The 23,962-nt window shown below is 44.3% G+C and overlaps 1 protein-coding gene across 1 annotated transcript in view; it reads left to right on the top strand.

Moving 5' to 3' along the window:
* The first annotated feature begins 5,695 nt into the window (after positions 1-5,695).
* Positions 5,696-23,962, top strand: part of LOC131949673 (EF-hand calcium-binding domain-containing protein 6-like) — a 29,450-nt gene continuing 11,183 nt past the window's right edge. Inside the window, exons 1-5 of the mRNA XM_059311531.1 lie at positions 5,696-6,016; positions 10,808-11,036; positions 12,720-12,859; positions 21,876-21,970; positions 23,044-23,141. Coding sequence (XP_059167514.1) covers positions 10,816-11,036; positions 12,720-12,859; positions 21,876-21,970; positions 23,044-23,141 — 554 coding nt within the window. The 5' untranslated portion in view covers positions 5,696-6,016; positions 10,808-10,815. The remainder of the gene's footprint in view (positions 6,017-10,807; positions 11,037-12,719; positions 12,860-21,875; positions 21,971-23,043; positions 23,142-23,962) is intronic.

The raw sequence follows: 23,962 nt of genomic DNA, 5'->3' as shown, positions 1-23,962 counted from the left end.
CCATGTCTCCTAGTCCCGAAAGACGGTGGATCTTTCAGGTTTGTGACCGACTTTAGGAAGGTAAATGCGCTCACCAAAGCTGATTCCTATCCTTTACCTCGAATAGAAGACGTTATTGATAAAGTTGGTCAGGCTAAGATAATTTCCAAAATTGATTTACTTTCAGGATACTGGCAAATCCCCTTATCTGACCGTGCAAAAGAAATATCTGCTTTTGTAACCCCTAATGGTTTTTATAGATACAAACGTATGCCCTTTGGTATGCGAAATGCTGGTCAAACTTTCCAGAGGGTCATTAACTCTGTCATTGCTAACATAGACCAATGTGAGGCCTCCATAGATGATATAGTTGTATTTTCTAATACCTTTGAAGAACATATTGTTCAGTTGACTAACCTTTTTAGAAAATTGTCTGAAGTGAATTTTACTGTAAACTTGCATAAAAGTGATTTCTGTAAAGGTTCAATTACCTATTTGGGTTATCAAGTGGGAACGAACCAAGTTCGGCCCATTGAAGCTAAAGTAGATGCTATTGTAAGGTTACCTCCTCCCTAAAATTGTAAAGAAATCAAAAAGTTCCTTGGGATGGCTGGTTACTATAGGCGGTTCTGTCAAAACTTTTCAGCTATTGCTGAACCTCTTACTGCATTATTGAAAAAGGGTGTTGAGTTTGAATGGTCAAATAAATGTCAAGAAGCTTTTTTAACCATTAAGTCATTTTTATCTAATGCTCCTGTTATGGCTGCACCAGATTTCAGCAAGCCCTTTAAACTTGCCATTGATGCTAGCAACTTAGCCATTGGCTCAGTCCTATTTCAAGAAGATAACATGGGGATTGACCATCCCATTGCTTTTTTTTCCAGGAAGTTAAATGAGAACCAAAAGAATTACTCTACTATTGAAAAAGAAGCTTTAGCTTTGGTTTTGTCCTTACAACATTTTGAAGTCTATGTCTCTTCTTCAACCAATCCAGTCAGAGTGTTTTCTGACCATGATCCCCTGAAATTTACCTCTAAGTTAGGACAGACAAATCAAAGAATATTGAGATGGTGCTTATATTTCCAAAATTTTAATCTGGAAATTTCACACATTAAGGGTAGTGATAATGTTGTGGCTGATTGTTTGTCAAGGTTGTAAAATCTTATTACGCACATTGATCATGTGACATGTTTTGTGGTTCATTAGGACCATACACAAGTTTTGTTTGGGTGACGCTCACAGGAATGTGAGTGGTATGAGTTTTGAATTTTTCAAAATTTCAATCCTGTTACAAATTTTGTTTATTTTCAGGTGAACCTTAATTAAAGGTGGGTTTTGATTATATGTAATCTTCTATGATAATATGTCTCACATGGCTCAGTTGATATTGTAGCTAGTCATTGAAATAAAGGTCTTACCCTGGCGGGTTTACCACTTTTAATATCCTCATGGAAATATTGTAATACCCCTTTTTTGAGGGATTTTGATGTATAATTATTTTTTGAAGGGTTACTCCCCTTTCACCAATTGTAAAAGTTTGAGTTACTTCCCTTTTATGTTCAGGGATATTTTCATCTGGTATTATGATTTTGATTGACTACATTTGTAAAACATTTTTTTTATTTCATTGCCAGATTGGTTCCTTATGTATGTTTTTGTGGAACCTATCTGTCACTTCCAAAAAGGGAGGGGATGTGACCTACTTAGGTCCAGTAATGTTTTATTTTGACATTGTATAATACCTTATATGGATTGATGGTGCAACTACCGGGGTTTTTCCACTGTCTTATTAAGGGTGTCTAAGACTAAGAAATTTTCCACCAAGATCTGATTGATTGATTCTGATCAGATGACCATCCCAACCAATGGCTACATGAGTTGAGGATGACCTCCCCTGTGGCCTAAGTCTTTAACTAGAGGACACACATACAGGACACGAGGCAGTCTACCTTGATCAAGCCGTCCATTTTGTCCGGCAATAGATTCTGACCATTTGAACGTGAGAGAACTTAAGTCCTGTGTGTGCTATGCATTCCTAAGTTGTTTTAGTCTTCTAGTGTAATATTACTTGTCGCCAAGTGATTCTTGAAGCTATAGCAGTGTTGTGTGACCTGTGGCTATTTTTATACAGTGTTAAAATCTGTGATAGTGTTTTTTCTTACGCTTTGTAAGTTGGGTTTTATTATTTTCTAAATTAAATATTTTATCTCGTTTAACCTAGTGTTCTGCCACAACTGTGTTCGCTTATTAAAGGTTGTATGCAGATTGGATGAGTGTTAACTTCAATAGTATCACTAGTTTTCCCTAGACGTCGAATTCGAGCCCTAGTGTGTTGTTGAGTTAGTATTCATTCATTTAGGCTGTAAGTCATTTGCATATAACCCCGAAAAAAGAATCCGGGGACGTTCACCATCTATCTGGCTGATGGATAGGTAAACGTTACAACAGCTAGTCACTCTCACCTGGACAGCCAGTCACTCTCACCTGGACAGCCAGACACTCTCACCTGGACACTCTCACCTGGACAGCCAGACACTCTCACCTGGACACTCTCACCTGGACACTCTCACCTGAACAGCCAGACACTCTCACCTGGACAGCCAGACACTCTCACCTGGACAGCCAGACACTCTCACCTGGACAGCCAGACACTCTCACCTGGACACTCTCACCTAGACAGCCAGACACTCTCACCTGGACAGCCAGTCACCTGGACAGCCAGTCACTCTCACCTGGACAGCCAGACACTCTCACCTGGACACTCTCACCTGGACACTCTCACCTGGACAGCCAGACACTCTCACCTGGACACTCTCACCTGGACAGCCAGACACTCTCACCTGGACAGCCAGACACTCTCACCTGGACAGCCAGACACTCTCACCTGGACACTCTCACCTAGACAGCCAGACACTCTCACCTGGACAGCCAGTCACCTGGACAGCCAGTCACTCTCACCTGGACAGCAAGTCACCTGGACAGCCAGTCACTCTCACCTGGACACTCTCACCTGGACAGCCAGACACTCTCACCTGGACAGCCAGACACTCTCACCTGGACAGCCAGACACTCTCACCTGGACACTCTCACCTGGACAGCCAGTCACTCTCACCTGGACAGCCAGTCACTCTCACCTGGACAGCCAGACACTCTCACCTGGACACTCTCACCTGGACACTCTCACCTGGACAGCCAGACACTCTCACCTGGACACTCTCACCTGGACAGCCAGTCACTCTCCTGACCACACTCCAGTTCTAGAAAATCAGAGAAAACAAAAACTATTTAAAAAGAAAACTTACGTCAAAGAGCTTAACTTTTTGAGAAACATTGCACTCCAAACCTTCAGTCTCACACTCGTATCAAGAGAAATAACCATATTATTGTGGATCTCTTATATACTGAAAGAGTTATCCTCTAGTCGCTATTTTAAAGACCAGACAGCTCAAAATAATTCTAATATTAATTTGTTCTTTTTATATAATTTGTTCTATGGTAGGTTTTTATAATTTGTTCTATGTTAGGTTTGTATAATTTATTCTATGGTGGGTTTCTATAATTTATTCTATGGTGGGTTTGCATATTTCATTTGTGGTAGGTTTGTATAATTTATCCTAAGGTAGGTTTATATAAATTATGTATAGGTTTGTATACTTTACTCCATGGTAGACTGACTACATTAGTGTCACGGTAGACTGACTACCAGAGGTCCGTCCCCCCCCCCCATATGAAACCCGGCCTGTATCCGGGTCCTATTTCCCAACGATTGACTTAGCACACGTCGACTCAATCAATTGATCGACTGGCTGTTATTTATCGAAGTTTATTACCCAGTCCATCAGTCATGCCTCGGTGATTCCAGTAGTAGGCTCAATTCTCGACCTCCCCCCTCCAACTTGTTACACATAACCTCTCATTAAAAAGCTATTTCAACATACACACCCTCATGAGGTTTTTTAATGCAAGTCACAGTTGGGTCTAGCGGCAACAAGGTGGCCTTCCATTTGATGGCCATGGCGGTGTGTTCAGTGTTAGCTGGAGAGGCCAACTGTACATGGCCAGGTGTTGATGGCCAACTGTACATGGCCAACTGTACATGGCCAGGCGTTGATAGCCAACTGTACATGGCCAACTGTACATGGCCAACTGTACATGGCCAACTGTACATGGCCAACTGTACATGGCCAACTGTACATGGCCAACTGTACATGGCCAACTGTATATGGCCAGGTGTTAATGAACACCTGTTGACGATCTAAATTAGGATGACATAGGCCTCTAGCATAAGGGCCATAAATCCCTAAACATAAGGGCCATACAATCCCTAAACATAAGGGCCATACAATCCCTAAACATAAGGGCCATACAATCCCTAAACATAAGGGCCATACAGTCCCTAACATAAGGGCCATACAATCCCTAAACATAAGGGCCATACAGTCCCTAACATAAGGGCCATACAATCCCTAACATAAGGGCCATACAATCCCTAACATAAGGGCCATACAATCCCTAACATAAGGGCCATACAATCCCTAACATAAGGGCCATACAATCCCTAACTTAAGGGCAATACGATCCCTAAAGTCTACAGTAGCCCTAACATAAGGGCCACACAATCCCTAACATAAGGGCTACACAATCCCTAACATAAGGGCTATACAATCCCTAACATAAGGGCCACACAATCCGTAACATAGGTCCATGAAGTGCCACAACACCCGCACTAAATTAGCAGGTACAGATCTACGTCACGAAATAATCTCCCAATGTTTGACCAGATTAACGGAATAAGACAAGCTATCAAAAGACAAGGGGATCTAACTACATGACAAGGGAGATAAGATCAAACTAATGAAGACAGAGTTAATGGGCTGGTTGTCGAGGCCTTCTAAACCTGTCCCTACACTCGTGTGCATATAAGCCCCCCCCCCCCCAGCCTGCTGTAAATAGGGTTGGATTACTTGATTGGGGTGGTGTGTTGTGTGTAGATAGGGTTGGATAGGGTTGGATTACTTGATTGGGGTGGTGTGTTGTGTGTAGATAAGGTTGGATTACTTGATTGGGGTGGTGTGTTGTGTGTAGATAAGGTTGGATTACTTAATTGGGGTGGTGTGTTGTGTGTAGATAGGGTGGTGACAGAAGACGTCCTCAGTGTGACAAAGACGTCATTCTGACACGAGGCAGTGGGTGACAATATACGTCATCAATGTAAACGTACAGCTGAGACCAAACTTGGTTTCATACATCATCCAACATGTTTTACATACGTCATACAACATCGTACAACATTTAAAAATCATCTCATTTCTAATCGAATCTCCATTTTCTTCCCTATATCTGGATTCGGTGACTACGCTATAAAAACCTCTGTAAGCCTAGGTTTATGATAAGCGTAGTTTTACGTTCGGATACTTGTCTAGGTTTTAGCTTAGGGTTTGAGCTAGGGTTTTGGCTCGTTTGAAGTAGCGTTGAGACATATGTATATGGTTAAGGTTAAGGTTAAAGGTTCACGTATCAACAGCCTCACGACGATGTGAGTACGGCTAACCGACTTGTGGCGACACCCCAGAACACGGCACTCGTCGTTTCCCCTAGCGGCGTTGACTTAATTAGATGTGACGTCACTACTTGACGGGTCAGTGAGCAGCCATTCATTAGCGCCCCCAAACGTCGCGACCAGCAGAAACGTCCTTTGTTCTGTCAGACGTTTAACCCTAGCACACGACGCCCGCTCGGTTCTGTGTCGCCCATGGCAACCAGAATTGGGCACCTCGCGATCTGTCGCAAGGGTTAACAGTTCCGTCTCGCCGTGGAAGGGTTAATCTCAGGTAGTTTGTTGATTTTAACGCTCGTCGCGGGGATGTCTAGTAGCTGATCGCGTTAGGAGCGGATTTGGTTTTGGTGGGATTTAATTCCTGGGGACTCTATAAGCCGTGAATACAGCTGGGGACCACAGCTGGGGACCACGGCTAGGGACTAGAACGGATTCTATTTTCTTATAACAACAACCAACATACCAGCTTCATTCCTAATCGTAAGTAATGCTAGATTAGCGTGAATACGGTAAAACTTCTAAAATTGCTGTACCTTAGCTTGAATACGGTAAGACTTCTAAAAATTCTGTAGATGAGTACTCGAGCCAGCAGATAATTGTTGCACGTGTCAGTCACGTGCTTCTTATTCCAATACAAAGTTTTACTGAACACAGAGTTAATGAGGTAATTTAATGAACACGGACAGAGTTAGTGACGTAAATTAATTAACACAGACATATTTAGTGACGTCATGTAATGAACACACACAGAGTTAGTGACGTCATTTAATAAACACAGACAGAGTTAATGACGTAACAAATTAAAGACAGTTCAAACTACCGAGACATGAGTTTGGATTAGACTAATCTAAACCAAACGAAGAATAAAGCAGGTGAATATCGTCGGCTGACCACATCGTGTCCACATCATCATTTCCAAACACCGGGCGACATCAGCTTTAAAACCTTATTATAGATTTTAGGACCTGAACACACTGACCCACACCCACGCTTACACCCACACACACATACCCACACTCACACACCCTCACACACACTTACACCCTCACACACACTTACACACACTTACACCCCCACCCCACACCCACACCCATACTCACACTCTTATATAAACCATGACATACAATCTCCTACACTCACATAACCTCACACATACACACACTTAGCCTAACACACATAACCTCACACATACACACTTAGCCTCACACACATAACCTCACATAATCTCACACACACACGCCCCCAGACACACACATACAAAATTAAACACATCCCGTACAAAAGAAATGTGTCAGTAAAATTTTTCAAGAAACAAATATTATCATAACCAACCATATTCGCCAGACTAATGTTTACGTCGTTATGTTTCTATTTGATGTCGAGCTTGACATGTTATTTGACACTTATGTGACACGTTTTGTGACACGTTTTGTGCTCTTTATTTCTTTACTCGTTCGGTGTCAACTCTTTCATAGCTCAGTGTTAGCATTATCCTATTTTAACAGTTCGTAGCTCAGTGTTAGCATAATCCTATTTTAACTGTTTGTAGCTTAGTGTTAACATTATCCTATTTTAACAGTTCGTAGCTCAGTGTTAGCATTATCATATTTTAACAGTTCGTAGCTCAGTGTTAGTATAATCCTATTTTAACAGTTCAATTAGAATACAATCCAATTTTAAGACTTTAATTTAAATGCAATGTCATTTATCACAATCCCTTTTTAAGTTTTATTTAAGCACAATGCCATTTTACTCAATCTCGTTTTAGTACAATCCCATTTTAACAATCCCATTTCAACAATCCCATTTTAGCACAATCCCATTTTAACAATCCCATTTTAGCACAATCCCATTTTAACACAATCCTTATTTTAAGACATTTCCCATTTAATATTACGGCCCCATATATGTGAACGACTTTTTGTGCCTAGGTGCATGCGTGCAAAGTGTAAACTGCTTCTGCGCATGTCCCAATAGAACTTCCGGTAGATGCGCGTGATACAAGATGTTAATTTCAGACAGTCCCTGCTAGTGACGTAACCGGACATTATGAACAAGAAACAGGAAGTCGTTAACTGCGCATGTCCAGAAGTGAATCAAAAATGGGGACCACAACACAAGAAAATTATGGTTCAGTAGTTAACTAGGGTTTAATTGAGGCTTTCACCAGTCAGGGTTTAAAGGGTTTACAGGGTTGGGTTGTCTTTGTTTGAAATACATTTGTGTGTGTGTGTCTAAGCGAATATGTCAATCTTTAGTTCAGTTGTTAACACGCTTCACTGAGCAGAATAGAGAATTTACAAGCGTAATAGTAGAGTATAATAAAAGGTAGAAAGGCATCAAAATGGTTTTAAGAAAGAATAAACAGAAGAATACGTAAGAGAATACTATAGGGATAGATACTAGAATACGTAGCGAATAGATAAACAAATAAATTATATAGAAATTAGCTTTATATATATATATATATATATATATATATATATATATATATATATATATATATATATATATATATATGGGGGTAATAGAATCCACCGTTGACGTTGAGGTAACAAAAATCACTCAGCCGTGAAATAACAGTTCACCCGATGACAGCCACCTATAAAAATGATCGCTAGTATTAAATCTCGTTGTCTCCCCTTTTGTTACTGAATTTAGGAATTTTTAATAACTTTGTTATGACTAACCGAATGCCTTATTCGATTAAAAACAGATCCAAATATTATTGCTTTGTAACCAAATAGCTGCATTAGAATTGGGTCAAAATTAAGTTACAGGATTTGCCACATCTATCAAATAAACAAATAAACAAACAAATAAAAACAGACATTGTGAACTAAATGAAAGCTTTTAACTAATCTAAAAGCCCTTTTTGTCCGTGGTCGACACTCTGGCGAGAAGTAAACACTGACAAGATTTGTAATTTTCAAGCTTTATGAGAAGTTTTGTAATTTTCTAGCTTTGTGACAAGTCTTGTAATTTTCTAACTTTTGACAAGATTTGTAATTTTCTAGCTTTGTGACCAGTTTTGTAATCTCTAACTTTTGACAAGTTTTGTAATTTTCTAACTTCTGACAAGTCTTGTAATTTTCTAACACATTATGGCTGCAGTCTCCGGACTAGTTAACATTAGCTGTAGCTGTATGAAGTGGTGCCAATCTGCGACCAATCAACTAAAACCACCCCCAAACAAACATTGAGGAAAATATTTTCTAGTAGACAAATAATCGCAGACAATTTTTTCAAAATATATTTTTGTTAAACTCTGCTTTGTCTACACTTCGAGCAAGTGAAAATTTAAATTGTAAAACACAGCTAATTAAAAGCGATCTAACTTTATATTAATAGAAAATAAATAATGAATAAGTTATTCAACTGAAGGCAAAATGTTACCAAACTGGAGGGGTCGTTGATGGGGGGGGGGGGGGGGGGGGGGATAATTGAGGTCTGAATTTTAATGGATTTATCGCCATTTAACGCACAACGTCAGGTCCTAAGTCCTAATTTTAACGTTTCTATCACAATGGGGGTTTTTAATTTTAACGTTTCTATCACCATGATGTCCTAATTTTAACGTTTCTATCACCATGATGTCCTAATTTTAACGTTTCTATCACCATGGAGTCCTAATTTTAACGTTTCTATCACCATGATGTCCTAATTTTAACGTTTCTATCACCATGGAGTCCTAATTTTAACGTTTCTATCACCATGGAGTCCTAATTAGATGACCAAGTTCACGGACCTGTACTTGGGGTTGTTCGTGACGTCAATAATTAAAAATGGACGTAAAAAGTGAAAACACGGTCAAATGGGACTCAAGAAGAAAGGATGCGCTCGAGCGAATTCAAGGGATAGAGGAGGGGAGGGGATGGGGGGGGGGGGGTCAAGGGTGGGGGTATTGGGTATGATAGTAGGCCTACTATGCTGGAAAGACTTGCCGCCTGATTAGACTCAACGGGTGAGGGGGGGGGGGGAGGGAGCTAGGTCTTTGGCCAATTATTTACAATTTTAATGGCGTGTTCAGTAACACGGGTTCAGTCAAGCGTAGCAGGTAAATGACGCGTCGAGGTGGAGTTTGATGGCTTTTTAACGTGTATGGTTGTATTTGTTTTTTAAACTTACTAATGGCTAATTAATGAGCCGGCCATTAGTCTCTAGCCAGTAGCAACTAGCCTCTAGTATACATGCATACAGCATACAGCCTACAGCATATAGCTACTGGCACTAGCCAATAGCCAATAGACCCTAACTTGTCGATATTATCAACTGTCCTCTAGCCAATATTCACTATCCAATAGCCACTAACCAAACCATTCACTGTTTATATCAGACTTTCTTCTCCTTAAGGGAGGGGGCACTTGAAATTTTTGGGTGGGCGGAATAAATTTTCCTGGGGATCGAACACTGGTAAAAGTAAGTTTTTTTCTATTTTGTTCAGGGGGCGGGGGCGGTATACGTTCTTCGGAGGAGGATGGGGGTTCTGTTCTCCCCCCCCCCCCCGTATCCCCCGAAGAGATGCCTGGAAGAAACTCTGAAAATATTCAACCAGTGTTTCTTTCAGACTTGTTTCTCCCGAACGAGGGACGGGGCACACGATATTTTCGGGGGTACGGGAACGGAGACGGGGTGGGGAGGGGGTGTTCGGGGGACGGACACTGGTAAAAGTAAACATTTTCTATATAAATTCCATTTCTATATAAATTCATGGAGGCCCCCCCCCATCGAAGATATGCCTAAAAGAAACTCTGCATTCAACCAGCGCAAGACGAGGGAGTTGGTGGGTTTCGATCCTACAATTTTGGCCACACTGCAAGTTAAAGTTAGATTTAAAGCTTAGTTTCAGCACGCATTTAGCAATGTATACTAGTGTGGACGGCCATCTTCATTAACACCACCATGGACGGTCACCTTCACTGACACCATCACGGACGGCCACCATTGGCACCACCATGGACGGTCACCTTCATTGACACCACCATGGACGGCCACCATTGACACCATCATGGACGGCCGCCATTGACACCACCATGGACGGTCACCTTCATTGACACCACCATGGACGGCCACCATTGACACCACCATGGACGGCCACGATTGACACCATCACGGACGGCCGCCATTGACACCACCATGGACGGTCACCTTCATTGACACCACCATGGACGGCCACCATTGACACCATCATGGACGGCCACGTCCATTGACTAGCCCTTAAACACCCTCCATTGACCGTTTAACCTCCCCCCCCCATTTATCTGTCCCCAGGTCAAGTCATGTCCCAGGTTGCCAACCAAAGACCCCCCAGCCAGATGAAGGTGGGCGTCACCCTACCGGAGATCAAACATCCCCTCAGTCAGATGGGTGACCTTGACCTTGGGGCCATGGACGTGAGGGGTGTGTCCAGAGGCGGCATCCCACGCCCGACCATCAGGTCATCCTACTCGGGCAGGCCGCTGGTCAGTGAGGAGACGCCGGCAGTACGGAAAAGTTTCAGGTAACAGGTGTCATGTCACATGTGACATGTCATATCAAATGACATGTCACATGTCACATGTCAAGGTTTCGTGTTTACCTGTTGCAGGTTTGTTTTCCTGCCGCAGGTTTGTTGTCTACCTACCGCAGGTTTGTTGTCTACCTGCCGCAGGTTTGTTGTCTACCTGCCGCAGGTTTGTTGACTACCTGCCGCAGGTTTGTTGTCTACCTGCCGTAGGTTTGTTGACTACCTGCCGCAGGTTTGTTGTCTACCTGCCGTAGGTTTGTTGCCTACCTGCCGCAGGTAAGCTGTTCCTGCAGGAACCGCCTTTAAAATCAAGTAAATTATTTGTAGCTGATCTTTTCTAAAAGTCATTCAACCGTGGTGAAGGGTACCTGTCCATTGATTTTTGTGAATTAATCGATCTATAACAACGAGGTTTGCCTTCGATTGAAAACTTAATGATATTTGATTTAATGTCTGCAAGGTTTTAACCATGTTGGGTGGGAGACCTATTCAAAATGTGTGTTGGTGGGGTGGGGGCACTTGTGTGTGTTGGTGGGGTGGGGGTACTTGTGGGGGATGCTGGAATAATGGGGAAAGAGAATTAAGCGCGTGATAAAAAAAAACTGTTTGAAGGTTTACTGTTTAAAAGATGGCTCATTGGCAGCCCGGGGACTATTGTCAACACCAACCGGAAAAAACCGGTTACAGCTACATGTTGATAGTCACGTAGGAAAATTTTTAAACAAAGCTTACAGCGATTACATTTCTAGCTAAACCGGCCCTTCCTTACATGTTGACATTGTTGCTCCTTACACTTCTAGTTAGATGAATATCACGCGTTCCCTTCGTCTTAACTCGTCATCAAATTCCTTGCTTTTAAAAAATGAACCTCTAACCACAATGTTCTATTCCACAAAGCTCCCCATTCTTTTCTAAGCTCCCAATCCTAAACTCCCTGTACTAAGCCTCCACCTATAAGCTCGGTGACTAAAGCTCCCTGCTGTAAGCTCACACCTTTAAGCTCCCAACCCTAAACTCTCTGCGATGAGTTTTCACCTCCAATCTCCAACCTCTAAGCTCTCATTCTAAGCTTCCACCTCTAAGCTCCCACACTTAAGCTCCCAGCCATAAGCTCCCACCTTTTAGCTAACACCTCTAAGCTCCAAGCCCTAAGCTCCTAGCCCTAAGCTCCCAGCCCTAAGTTCCCAGTCCTAAGCTCCCACCTTTCAGTTCCCACCTTTCAGCTCCCAGTCCTAAGCTCCCAGTCCTAAGCTCTCAGCCCTAAGCTCCCAGCCCTAAGCTCCCAACCCTAAGCTCCCACATCTAAGCTCCCAGCCCTACGTTCCCAGCCCTAAGCTCCCACCTTTTACCTCTAAGCTCCCAGCCTTAGCTCACTGTCCCTGACAATTGTTACCTTCGACTTTTCATCTTTTGCTGACGTCAGGGAAAAAAAGTTTCTATGCCAAGATCGAGATCGTTTTTATCAATGTGGTATCGATCTCTTAAATAAAACAATACTAGTATGAAGAGTTAAAGAAAGAAATCGATTACGGATAGTCGTTTCCCCTATACGCGGGATCGGCCGCTCCAGCAACAATGGCCGAATAAATATGTAAATACGGTGCAGCGCTGCACACGACGCTGGCTGCACACAAAACGCACTTGAGCGTCAGAAAACTTACATCTTGTTTCTTGCAGTGCGACCGGCCGAGAGAGCAGGACGAGCCGGGCCAGCCAGAGGAACAAGGAGAACAGGGCCAACCCTCTGACTGTCAGCATACCCGAGGGGGTGGAGGTCAAGCTAGGGGACCCAAACGCCACACGACTTCCGGTTTTTGGTGAGTTTGTTTTTACTTTTTTTCACCCCACCCCCTCCCCACCCCCAACAACCACCCTGATATTTGTCTACGTTTGTCGGAAATTGCCTAGATCTGTCTGCTGGTATCCTGTTAAGGTCAAGGTTAGAGAAAGCTAGGATTAGAGTCAGCGCTAGAGAAGCTTGACGTTATAGAACTAGGTCTATGTATTTAGGTGCACGTCATGGTGCAGTGATTACACACAGTTTCTAACTGGAACTCAGTTTGATGATCAATGCATACCAAACGTCACAGATTCTATCGTAACGTCCCAGGTTGGTGTATGGCCCCATCTTAACGTCCCAGGTTGGTGTATGGTCAAATCTTAACATCCCAGGTTGGTGCATGGTCCCATCTTAAGGTCCCAGATTGGTGTATGGTCCCATCTTAATGTCCCAGGTTGGTGCATGGTCCCAGGTTGGTGCATGGTGCCATCTTAATGTACCAGGTTGGTGCATGGTCCCATCTTAATGTCCCAGGTTGGTGTATGGTCCCAGATTGGTGCATGGTCCCATCTTAATGTCCCAGGTTGGTGTATGGTCCCAGGTTGGTGCATGGTCCCATCTTAACGTCCCAGGTTGGCACATGGTTCCAGGTTGGTACATGGTCCCAGGTTGGTGCATGGTCCCATCTTAATGTACCAGGTTGGTGCATGGTCCCAGGTTGGTGCATGGTCCCATCTTAAGGTCCCAGGTTGATGTATGGTCCCATCTTAACGTCCCAGGTTGGTGCATGGTCCCATGTTTAGGTCCTAGGTTGGTGCATGGTCTGATGTTAAGGTCCCAGGTTGGTGCATGGTCCCATCTTAACGTCCCAGGTTTAACTTCATCTTTACAGGTATTATAACACAAACTAAACCACACCAAAATAAAAGGTCAATATTCTTTGTGTGATGGTGAAACAAACCTACTCGACAGACCAATAGCATGATGAACAGACAGACCGACCAACAGATGGACAGAATTACCTTACAACACAACATTGACAGTTTTGAGATTATACCGTGTGCGATCATCACAACATTAAACAAATGTGTATTTTTTCTTTAAACTCGTCATATATCATATCAAACTGCTCATTTGTGCACTCATTAAATTAACACCACCACCCACCCGCACCATTCCGGCACCACCGCCATATTCGTTTCCAATAATTCAATGTCTGGTTGTCGCAAGCCTCACGCCGGCATACAGAGCCGGCTTCCGGCTTCCGGTTTCACAAAGAAAGTCAATACCAACAATCTAGTGCATAATTCTGGCACGCTTTTTGGACCGGTTCGTCATTTGCATCTCATTTGCATATTTCTTATACCCGATTAAATATCGATTTCAATAACTAGAAATCTGCAGTCATGTCTCTGAGAGTTACAGGCATGAAGTGGGTAGATCTACACATTGAGTGGGCAGAGTTTCTTCCAGGCATCTCGTCTACCACCCCTCCCCCGAACAAAATGGAATTTATATATAAAATATATACTTTTAACAGTGTCCCCCCCCCCCCCCGAAAGTGTTGTCAGTCCCCCCCCCCCCCCCGAAATGTCAAGTGCACCCCCGGAGAAAAAAGTCTGGAAGAAACACTGTGAGTGGGTAGGTCTATGCGTAGAGTGGGTAGGTCTATGCGTAGAGTGGGTAGGTCTATGCGTAGAGTGGGTAGGTCTATGCATAAAGCGGGTAGGTCTATAGAGTGGGTAGGTCTATAGAGTGGGTAGATTTATTGTGGATAGGTCTACAAATACAGTGGGTAGGTCTATACATAGTGTAGACATGTCTATACATTGAGGTGGTAGACCTACATTGGCTAGGTCTATACATGTATGTTCAGAGCCATATCCATTACCTAGGTTCTTTGGTTGGCAGTACTTTGGTTGGCAGTACTTTGGTCCCGTGGCTTGAACAAAAAATTGTCTGTTTTAAAAAAAAAATCTTATACAGTATTTCAGATATGTAAATTTCTTTTATAAACACGACTTCCGCCTTTCTATAGACCGGATGTTTTGCTTTAGGCTGTCACCTACATTAGCGCCCCCTCCACCCCCACCAGAGATGAAAGATTCGCGTTTAATTGCAGTGTTTGATAAATTAAATTACGTCACTTGAAAACAGCATTGATGCCATCGGACTGCCCACTATGCGACTGGAGATCAAAGGAAAACCTTTTAAATCCTCGGGATATTGAAAGAGCATGACGTCATCACTGGATTAGCTGGCGAGTTTCTGAAAATCTTTTCAATTATTTGTCTTTGTGTGGCATCTAGAATTTCGCGGAAATAATCTTCAACTAGAGAAAAGATGAAATGGATTAATGCATTCCTTTCAAATCTCGTGAATCGAACTCATGCAACACCGCAGGGTCGATCGTCTGCTCTAGACGTCATAATGTCATATTGTCTGTGACGTTACAATTCTACGTTACAGACAATTGCTTTTGTCGCGCAGACAATGACGATCTTAGCGGGTCAAAGGTCAGCAAACATAATCCACTGCACAGATAAAACCCAACACACCAAGCAGCAGAACCTGCAATAGGTCCAATTACAACTCTCTGTTAGGGTAGGCGAAGTAGAGTTAGCAGTTTTGGATTTTGTGTTCAGGGTATGCAGTCGTTCTACTCCCCCACCATCTTGACCACTTCACCACACAACATCTTGACCACTGCACCACCAACATCTTGACCACTGCACCACCAACATCTTGACCACTGCACCACCAACATCTTGACCACTGCACCACCAACATCTTGACCACTGCACCACCAACATCTTGACCAGACACCATCTTGACCACTGCACCACCAACATCTTGACCACTGCACCACCAACATCTTGACCACTGCACACCCACCATCTTGACCACTGCACCACCCTACATCTTGACCACTGCACCACCAACATCTTGACCACCACCAAAAATCTTGACCACTACACCACCCAACATCTTGACCACCACCAAAAATCTTGACCACTACACCACCCAACATCTTGACCACACACCATCTTGACCACTGCACCACCAACATCTTGACCACTGCACCACCAACATCTTGACCACTGCACCACCCACCATCTTGACCACTGCACCACCCACCATCTTGACCACTGCACCCCCCACCATCTTGACCACTGCACCATCCACCATCTTGACCACTGCACCACCAAACATCTTGACCACTGCACCACCCTACATTAACCACCACATGTGGTGACACATGATGGGTGCTGGACGTAACATTTCACTAGAAACATATGACCTGGACTATGTTTGACGACCGTATGTTGAGATCTGTATGTCTGTATGGGGTGATGTCACAAGCTCGCCATAACTTTATGGTACTAGTGCCCGGGGGTCGAGACAGGGTATACCCACCCTCCCACCTAGTTCCCGGGGGTCGAGACAGGGTATACCCTCCCTCCCATCTAGTGCCCGGGGGTCGAGACAGGCCGTATGTCTACACAGGGTATACCCTCCCTCCCATCTAGTGCCCGGGGGTCGAGACAGGCCGTATGTCTACACAGGCTATACCCTCCCTCCCACCTAGTGCCCGGGGGTCGAGACAGGGTATACCCACCGTCCCATCTAGTGCCCGGGGGTCGAAACAGGCCGTATGTCTACACAGGGTATACCCACCCTCCCACCTAGTGCCCGGGGGTCGAGGCAGGAAGTATGTCTACATAAAGTATACCCTCCCTCTCATCTAGTGCCCGGGGGTCGAGGCCGACCGTGTCTACACACGATATCTCGCCCATCGTATCAATCCCACCTTGCCAGTTATATCGTAGCTTAGCATCCATAATTAAAGCTCATTAATTAAGGACTTCATTAATGAAGCTGGTACGTAGAAGATCAGGCGTTTAGAATGATCGATCTTGCCGATAGATCAATTGATCGCTTCATTCTTTGATCGGGTCACGTGACTGACCACATCAAAGACTGTGTTGGTGGTGTGTGGTTGAGGTAGTGGTGTGGGTGCTAGTGTGGGGGTGTGGGGGTGTGGGCTGGTAGTGTGGGGTGGCAGAGTGGGGGTGTGTTGGTGTGTGGTTGAGGTAGTGGTGTGGGGTGGTAGTGTGGGGGTGTGGGGTGGTAGTGTTGGTGGTGTGTGGTTGAGGTAGTGGTGTGGGGTGGTAGTGTGGGGGTGTGGGGGTGTGGGCTGGTAGTGTGGGGTGGCAGAGTGGGGGTGTGTTGGTGTGTGGTTGAGGTAGTGGTGTGGGGTGGTAGTGTGGGGTGGTAGTGTTGGTGGTGTGTGGTTGAGGTAGTGGTGTGGGGTGGTAGTGTGGGGGTGTGGGGGTGTGGGCTGGTAGTGTGGGGTGGCAGAGTGGGGGTGTGTTGGTGTGTGGTTGAGGTAGTGGTGTGGGGTGGTAGTGTGGGGTGGTAGTGTTGGTGGTGTGTGGTTGAGGTAGTGGTGTGGGGTGGTAGTGTGGGGGTGTGGGGGTGTGGGCTGGTAGTGTGGGGTAGCAGAGTGGGGGTGTGGTGGTGTGTGGTTTAGGTAGTGGTGTGGGGTGGGGTGTGGGCTGGTAGTGTGGGGTGGCAGTGTGGGGGTGTGGGGTGGTAGTGGTGGGGGGTGTGGTGGTGTGTGGTTTAGGTAGTGGTGTGGGGTGGGGTGTGGGCTGGTAGTGTGGGGTGGCAGTGTGGGGGTGTGGGGTGGTAGTGGTGGGGGGTGTGGTAGTAGTGTGGGATGGCAGTGTTTTTGGGCATGTTATTTGGTTTGGAAGCACATGTATGATTGATGACGGAATTTAAAGAGTGATTTATCAACCACAATTAATACATCACCAAAATTAAAACACATAACACCAATACAACTACACATAATACAACAGTAATATGTAACACCAACAGAATCACACATGTAACACCAATAGAATCACACATATTACACCAGTAATACAATTACATATACAACAATACCCCCCCAATAACAATCACCATGCAGCTTACTTGGGATTATCAAACGTATTGATAGATTATCGATACCAGACTGTAAACTGTAAACACTTGCACTTCGATTCCAAAGGTTATAGAACAACCCCCCACCTCAGACATTTTTACATTTACCCCCATCCCCCACCCCCACCCCCCTCACGTATAGACTTGGGACAACTGTTTATACGTTACACCTGACGGAGGCAGGTAAAAACAGGTTCGATATGTTTCTTCAGCCTTAACTAAGCTGCTTTTGTTCGTGTTCCACTCTAAAAAAATTATAATAACAGATCAATGAAAAAACTATAATAACAGATCAATGTAAAAACTATAATAACAGACCAATGTACGCTATGAAAATAGGGAGAATTGGAGGGGTGGGGTGTCGGATATTGTATTACAAGCTGATGGGTGGACGGGTGGGGTGGGGGGGGGGGTGTCGGAAGTTGTATGACAAGCTGATGGGTGAGTATTTTCAACAGTAGATGTGAGTTAATTTAAGTCGTGCATAAGGTCATGATTTTGTGGTTCATTGCGCTTTTCTACTTTATCGTGCTTTTCTACTTCATCATGCTTGTGTACTTCATCATGCCTGTTTGCTTCATCATGCTTGTCTACTTCAAACATTTAAAGATCAATAAGTAAGTTCAGCGGTCTTCAAAACCTGTAACCTAGGTTATCCACCCCCCCCCCCCCCCCCCGGACCCTCCACTCTTGCCGCCCCAACTCTACCCGGTCAAATTTAAAAAAAAATTATTTCTTAATCGCTTTCTTTAAACTTATTGAGTTTTTCGTCCAATGATCCGTTTGATAGAATGGCTGATTATTCCGTGGTTGGGCATTTGATAGGTTTCAACAGCTTTTATAGGGGGGGGGGGGGGGGGGGGTAAGGGGGTGGGGAGTCGACACATTTGCCGGTACGAAGGACGGGGAATTAATGCGCGAGTTGAAGCAAGAAACAAAAATAATCCCTTTAATAGAGTCCGTTCTTGTCTTTTGTGTGGAGCTAAGAAATGTTTTGTGTGTAAGACATTCGGGATTGTATCATAGCAAGCCCCGGGTGGGCTTCGGTGGGGCTTTGATGTGGCTGTGGCTGAATGAGGCTTTGGTGTGGCGGCGTGGCTGTGTGACTGAATGAAAGGTTTGAGCCGGCCAGTGAAAAGTTTGTAGTGGTGTTGGTAGCGGTGTTTGTTTGTATCGGTGTGATGAAGTGGAAAAAATGAACGAATGATTGACACACCGGTGTTACTAAATTGGTGGTTAATTATTTCTCGGGTAATTGGTTCGGTTCTTGACAGCGGTATAAGTTTTCGTTTCAACTGTTGAAACTTGGGGGCGGTTGACTGGCATGTGTTGATATATCATGTGTTGATATAGGCATGTGTTGATATAGGCTTGTGTTGATATAGGCATGTATTGATATAGGCATGTGTTGATATAGGCATGTTGATATAGGCATGTTGATGTAGGCATGTGTTGATATAGACATGTGTTGAAACCAGTGTTGATACACATCTATATGCGCATGTTGAGCTGATAGTTGCCCAGTCGAGTCTGGCGAGCTGTATCAGATCACAGAGTTCGATAGTTGCGTTCACATGCACTAATCGATATTTGTAAATCGTGACATTTCATTGTGACATTGTGATTTCGACGTGTCATGTGACATCTATATATCTACATGTCATGTGACATGTGACCTATTATGTCATTGTGTCACCCCCAGAAGTGCTTAGAGTGCGGCCAAAGTCTGTCATAAAAAACAAACAATGTCTGTCCAACCACGCTACAAGAAAAGTGCTCGATCACTTGAATCAATCGATGGACTCGAGGTTCGATCTCAGCAATCGATCACTAGGTAGCTGGGGTAACCAGTGTACCACTTACACGTTTGTTGAGTCAAGGGCTGGGTTCGCTCAGCACCGTGCAAGTTCTGGCATTAACGGCAGAGAGGAATTCCAACAGTTGACTCTCCCCCCCCCCCCCTCTAATATTACTCTCTTTCCTTGTGTTCCGCACCATTTCTCCCAACCTTTCTTCTCCCCTACGACAACCCCACCCACACCCACCCCTCCCCACAACTGACGTCACAAATGATGACGTCACGACCATACGACCTCTTTAATTACAAGTTTAACTAGAATGATCTAGAGTCAACAAGGAAAGAAAAAATTCTGTACCTAACATGACATGAGCCAACATTCTCAACCGCTTGTCACAATAAAATCGAACTGTGCACCGTCTGACTGCAGTCACCGCTTATTGATAGGCAATAAAAGAGTTTTTGTTTTTCATGCAGATCCCAGGGGGGATAAAACTGCTTCAAGTTCACTTCAAGCTGCCGCGGAAATCACAACGCTTCTCCCCCTTTGTTTATATTTACACGCAAAGGGCCATTACTCTCAGTGATTGGCAGAGTGAGTTGTGTCACGCTTGGCTCACCTGAGCCAATAGTGACACGTTGTTTCAGTGGCGTAGCTAGGTGGGGTGGAGGGGGGTGTACGCCCCGGGTAGAACATACCATGGCCGATATAATAACCAGATGGGCTGTTAGAAATGGGGTCCAACATCCGCTGTGGTGTATTTATTGCACCCTCCTCCTCACGGCATCCACACACCCACACCACACAATAGTTCACCCCTCCCCTAATATTCCACTATTGTCGTTACCTGCAAGCCTTGCTTGAAGAATTGCGGCGAGAAATATATTCAAGTGTAGAAAAGATCTACACCTTTGTTATTGTAGGTATACTTTACCAGTTAGAAAGAAAATATTACACTCCTCAACTGATTCATCAATTTTATTTTAAAATTGAAATATTTTATAAAACAAGAAAAAACCTTCAGTTTGTACAGATTTTATCAGCTTCCATATATATATATATATATATATATATATATATATATATATATATATATATATATATATATATATATATATATATATATATATATATATATATATATATATATACATACATACATACATACATACATAGATATGTGTGTAGATGTGTTTGTGTGTGATGACCTGCCATACTTGTGTAGCGTCATTACAGATATTGACATCGACAATGGAACGTTTTATATTTCACAACCAGTCTAAACAAAACACAACTTGCTTTAGTTATCTACCCTGACGATGTCGTTTTGTTTAGACTGACAGACAAAAGAATGTGGGGACGTGATAGAACGACCAGGTGAGAACCCCTACCTGTGCACAGTGCCAGGCTTAAGGCACACGTTAAGAGACGTTCATGTCCCTATTCTGTCCACGACACGACATTAAAAGCAGGCAGAAATACGACGCTATCTGTCGATTGAAATATAAATCATTCTATTGTCTGGCACTCTTTGTGTCTGGAGAAGACACTAAGGTGCCATGTACATATCTGCGGGGGCGGGGTGGGGGGGGGGGGGATCGGGTGCCGTATAGATATCTGCGGGGGGGGGGGTGTCTTAAGGGTTTTTGATAGGCGACACGTCAAGCATGATTGGAACAGTAAACAGTACTAAACAATCATGTGGTCTGACAATTTGGGGGAGTTCCCTACACCTCCCTACACCTCCCTACACCTCCTGTCATCCCCACCAGTGTTTCTTTCAGACTTTTTTCTCTGGTGATGGGGTGCACTTGATATTGGGGGGGGGGGGGGTATGGACTAAATTTTCGGGGGGTGGTGGGGGTGGGGGCAAGAGATGCCTGGAAGTAACTCTGATCCCCAGCTGTGAATGAGGGTGCTTGTCAATCAAAAGTCAAGCGCTGGTACCCTCACTCGCTGCCTCAGTCCAACACACCAGTTCAGTACACACGCCCCGATAGGGTGGCTTGTCCACACAAATACCTGAGAACATTCTAGTCAATAGAACGATAATACACCTGTCACCTCTAATCTTACCTGCCCTGGGGATGTGACGTCATGGCGGGAAAGAATGTTTCCACTCACCACCTACCTCCACCGCCAACACAGAATGACCCCTAGAACTCAACCCCCCCCCCCAGCTCACAGTGACCCCCAGCACCGATTGACCCCCCCCCCCCCCCCCCCCAGCACCGATTGACCGCTCTCCTCTTGTTACAGGGAGCCGGGCCAGCGTGTCAGAGAAAGATGGCGTCAGCAGGGTCTCCAGCCGTATGTCACGTGCTTCCGGTCAGGCGAGATTGGAGATAGACGAGGTAAGCTATGAACTTTAACCTCTGCCATCGACCTTGACCTATCGACCACACAAACCATTAAGCTCAATCACACACAACTTATCTGTCACAGGATAGAAGGACAGTCAGTGTCATGTCACAAAACAATGTCATGCCAACTCCGTCAGCTGACGACTATCCTACCGTCTGATTGGTTAAGCTCAGGGTTTTTCACTGGCTGTTCCAACAGTTCGATTAACCAATCACATCTAATGTACTTGCGTCAATTTGCATATCTGTGGCTCATGCGGCCCAGCGTGCTAAAGTTGGTGGAGCCTTATCGGTTGTTTGTGGGCCACTTCAGAGCCACTCGACACTCCAGGACCACTCCACACACCACACTCCACCAGACCGTCTGCCTGGAATGTTGTTTAACCCTCTAGCGACGCGACACGGCTATGTGGGGTTAAATGATCGGTTCGTGATTTTCAAGGTCACAGTTTTATCCACAACTGAATTGTTGCGAGAAGAATTTCTACCATGACATAAACGTATGAAACATACATATTTACTACATACGTTCACGGTACTACAATAGTTGGACATACATACACGACACATATATATACATGACACACACTTAGCACGCCAGTCTTTAAGGGCACTTAAAGAAGGTTTTACTTGGAGAGCGGGCTGCATGTTAAACTGACGTCGCTCTAGAGTGGTTTTGTGTGTGTTGGGGAGGGGGGGGGGGGAGGTAGTTGTTTTAGCTCTTCATAAGATTATCGTTAAACATGGATTTCAGCACGCTTAATCTATAGGAATACATTTGCATCTGATTACATCGACTTTCTGAGCACAGTATCGATTGTTTGACTACTTACATCGACCGTTTGACCACTTACATCGACCATTGACCACTTACATCGACCATCAACCACTTACATCGACCATTGACCACTTACATCGACCATTGACCACTTACATCGACCATCAACCACTTACATCGACCATTGATCACTTACATAGACCATTGATCACTTACATAGACCATTGACCACTTACATCGACCATCAACCACTTACATCGACCATTGCCCACTCTTGTCGTTACAGCTGGAAGCTTGTCTGAAAGACAAGATGAAGACGGGCTACTACGAGGTCAGGAAGAAGTTCAAGGACAATGACCCCGAGGGACGCGGGAACGTCACCAGGTAAACCTTTTGTCAGACGACTTTTGTCAGACGACTTTTGTCAGACGACTTTTGTCAGACGACTTTTGTCAGACGACTTTTGTCAGACGACTTTTGTCAGACGACAACTAAACACCAACCACGACTTTGTGAGTTGTGTACCAACTTGAAGACAGGCCCAGATGCCATGTAGATGGAGCTTGGGTTGACCTAGTGATGCTGTCTCTAAGTTTATCAATCGTCCCTGTCCATATACCCCAATCAGCTGTTTAATTAGCAATCGTGGACGCGCTACTAATTAGAGTGACATCACAATACGACGCGATAGCCAGCTGACTAAATCAATCAAGTCATCAGAACTCTGCCGTACCCAAAGACTGCACATAGTAATCGTCGCCTAGCTGATGCGCCATCTATCAATAAACACTGTTGAGGAAAGATGGCAATCTATCAATAAACACTGCTGGGGAAAGATGGCAATCTATCAATAAACACCGTGTGATCGAACTCGATCGGCTAATCACCTTCAAGTGGTGTTTAATTATTCCAACCCGCTCGCAAGCAATCAATATTGGTAATCAAGTCCTCGTAGGATAAATAAATCGTGCGATGTAAAACACTTTATGTACATTGTGTGTTGATTTTTGTGATGGTTGCTCAAAGCTATATGCACAATCACAAAAATCTATACACAATCTGCATAGAGGGGGAGGTGGGGTAGACAGAGTAAAGAGAAAACAAATAAATCGGGCGACGAAGAGTGGGTTGGTAGAGGAAAGAGAAAACAAATCAATCGATCATTAACCTTTCAGGACTGTGATTGGCAAACGGGTCTATGACAG

This window comes from Physella acuta, unplaced genomic scaffold (genome assembly GCF_028476545.2).
Source record: "Physella acuta isolate Inbredline_101_S28 unplaced genomic scaffold, ASM2847654v3 ptg000709l, whole genome shotgun sequence".
NCBI classification, from domain to species: Eukaryota; Metazoa; Mollusca; class Gastropoda; family Physidae; genus Physella; species Physella acuta.
The sequence above is the reverse complement of the archived record's forward strand: the minus strand, read 5'-3'. Positions and strand labels throughout refer to the sequence as shown.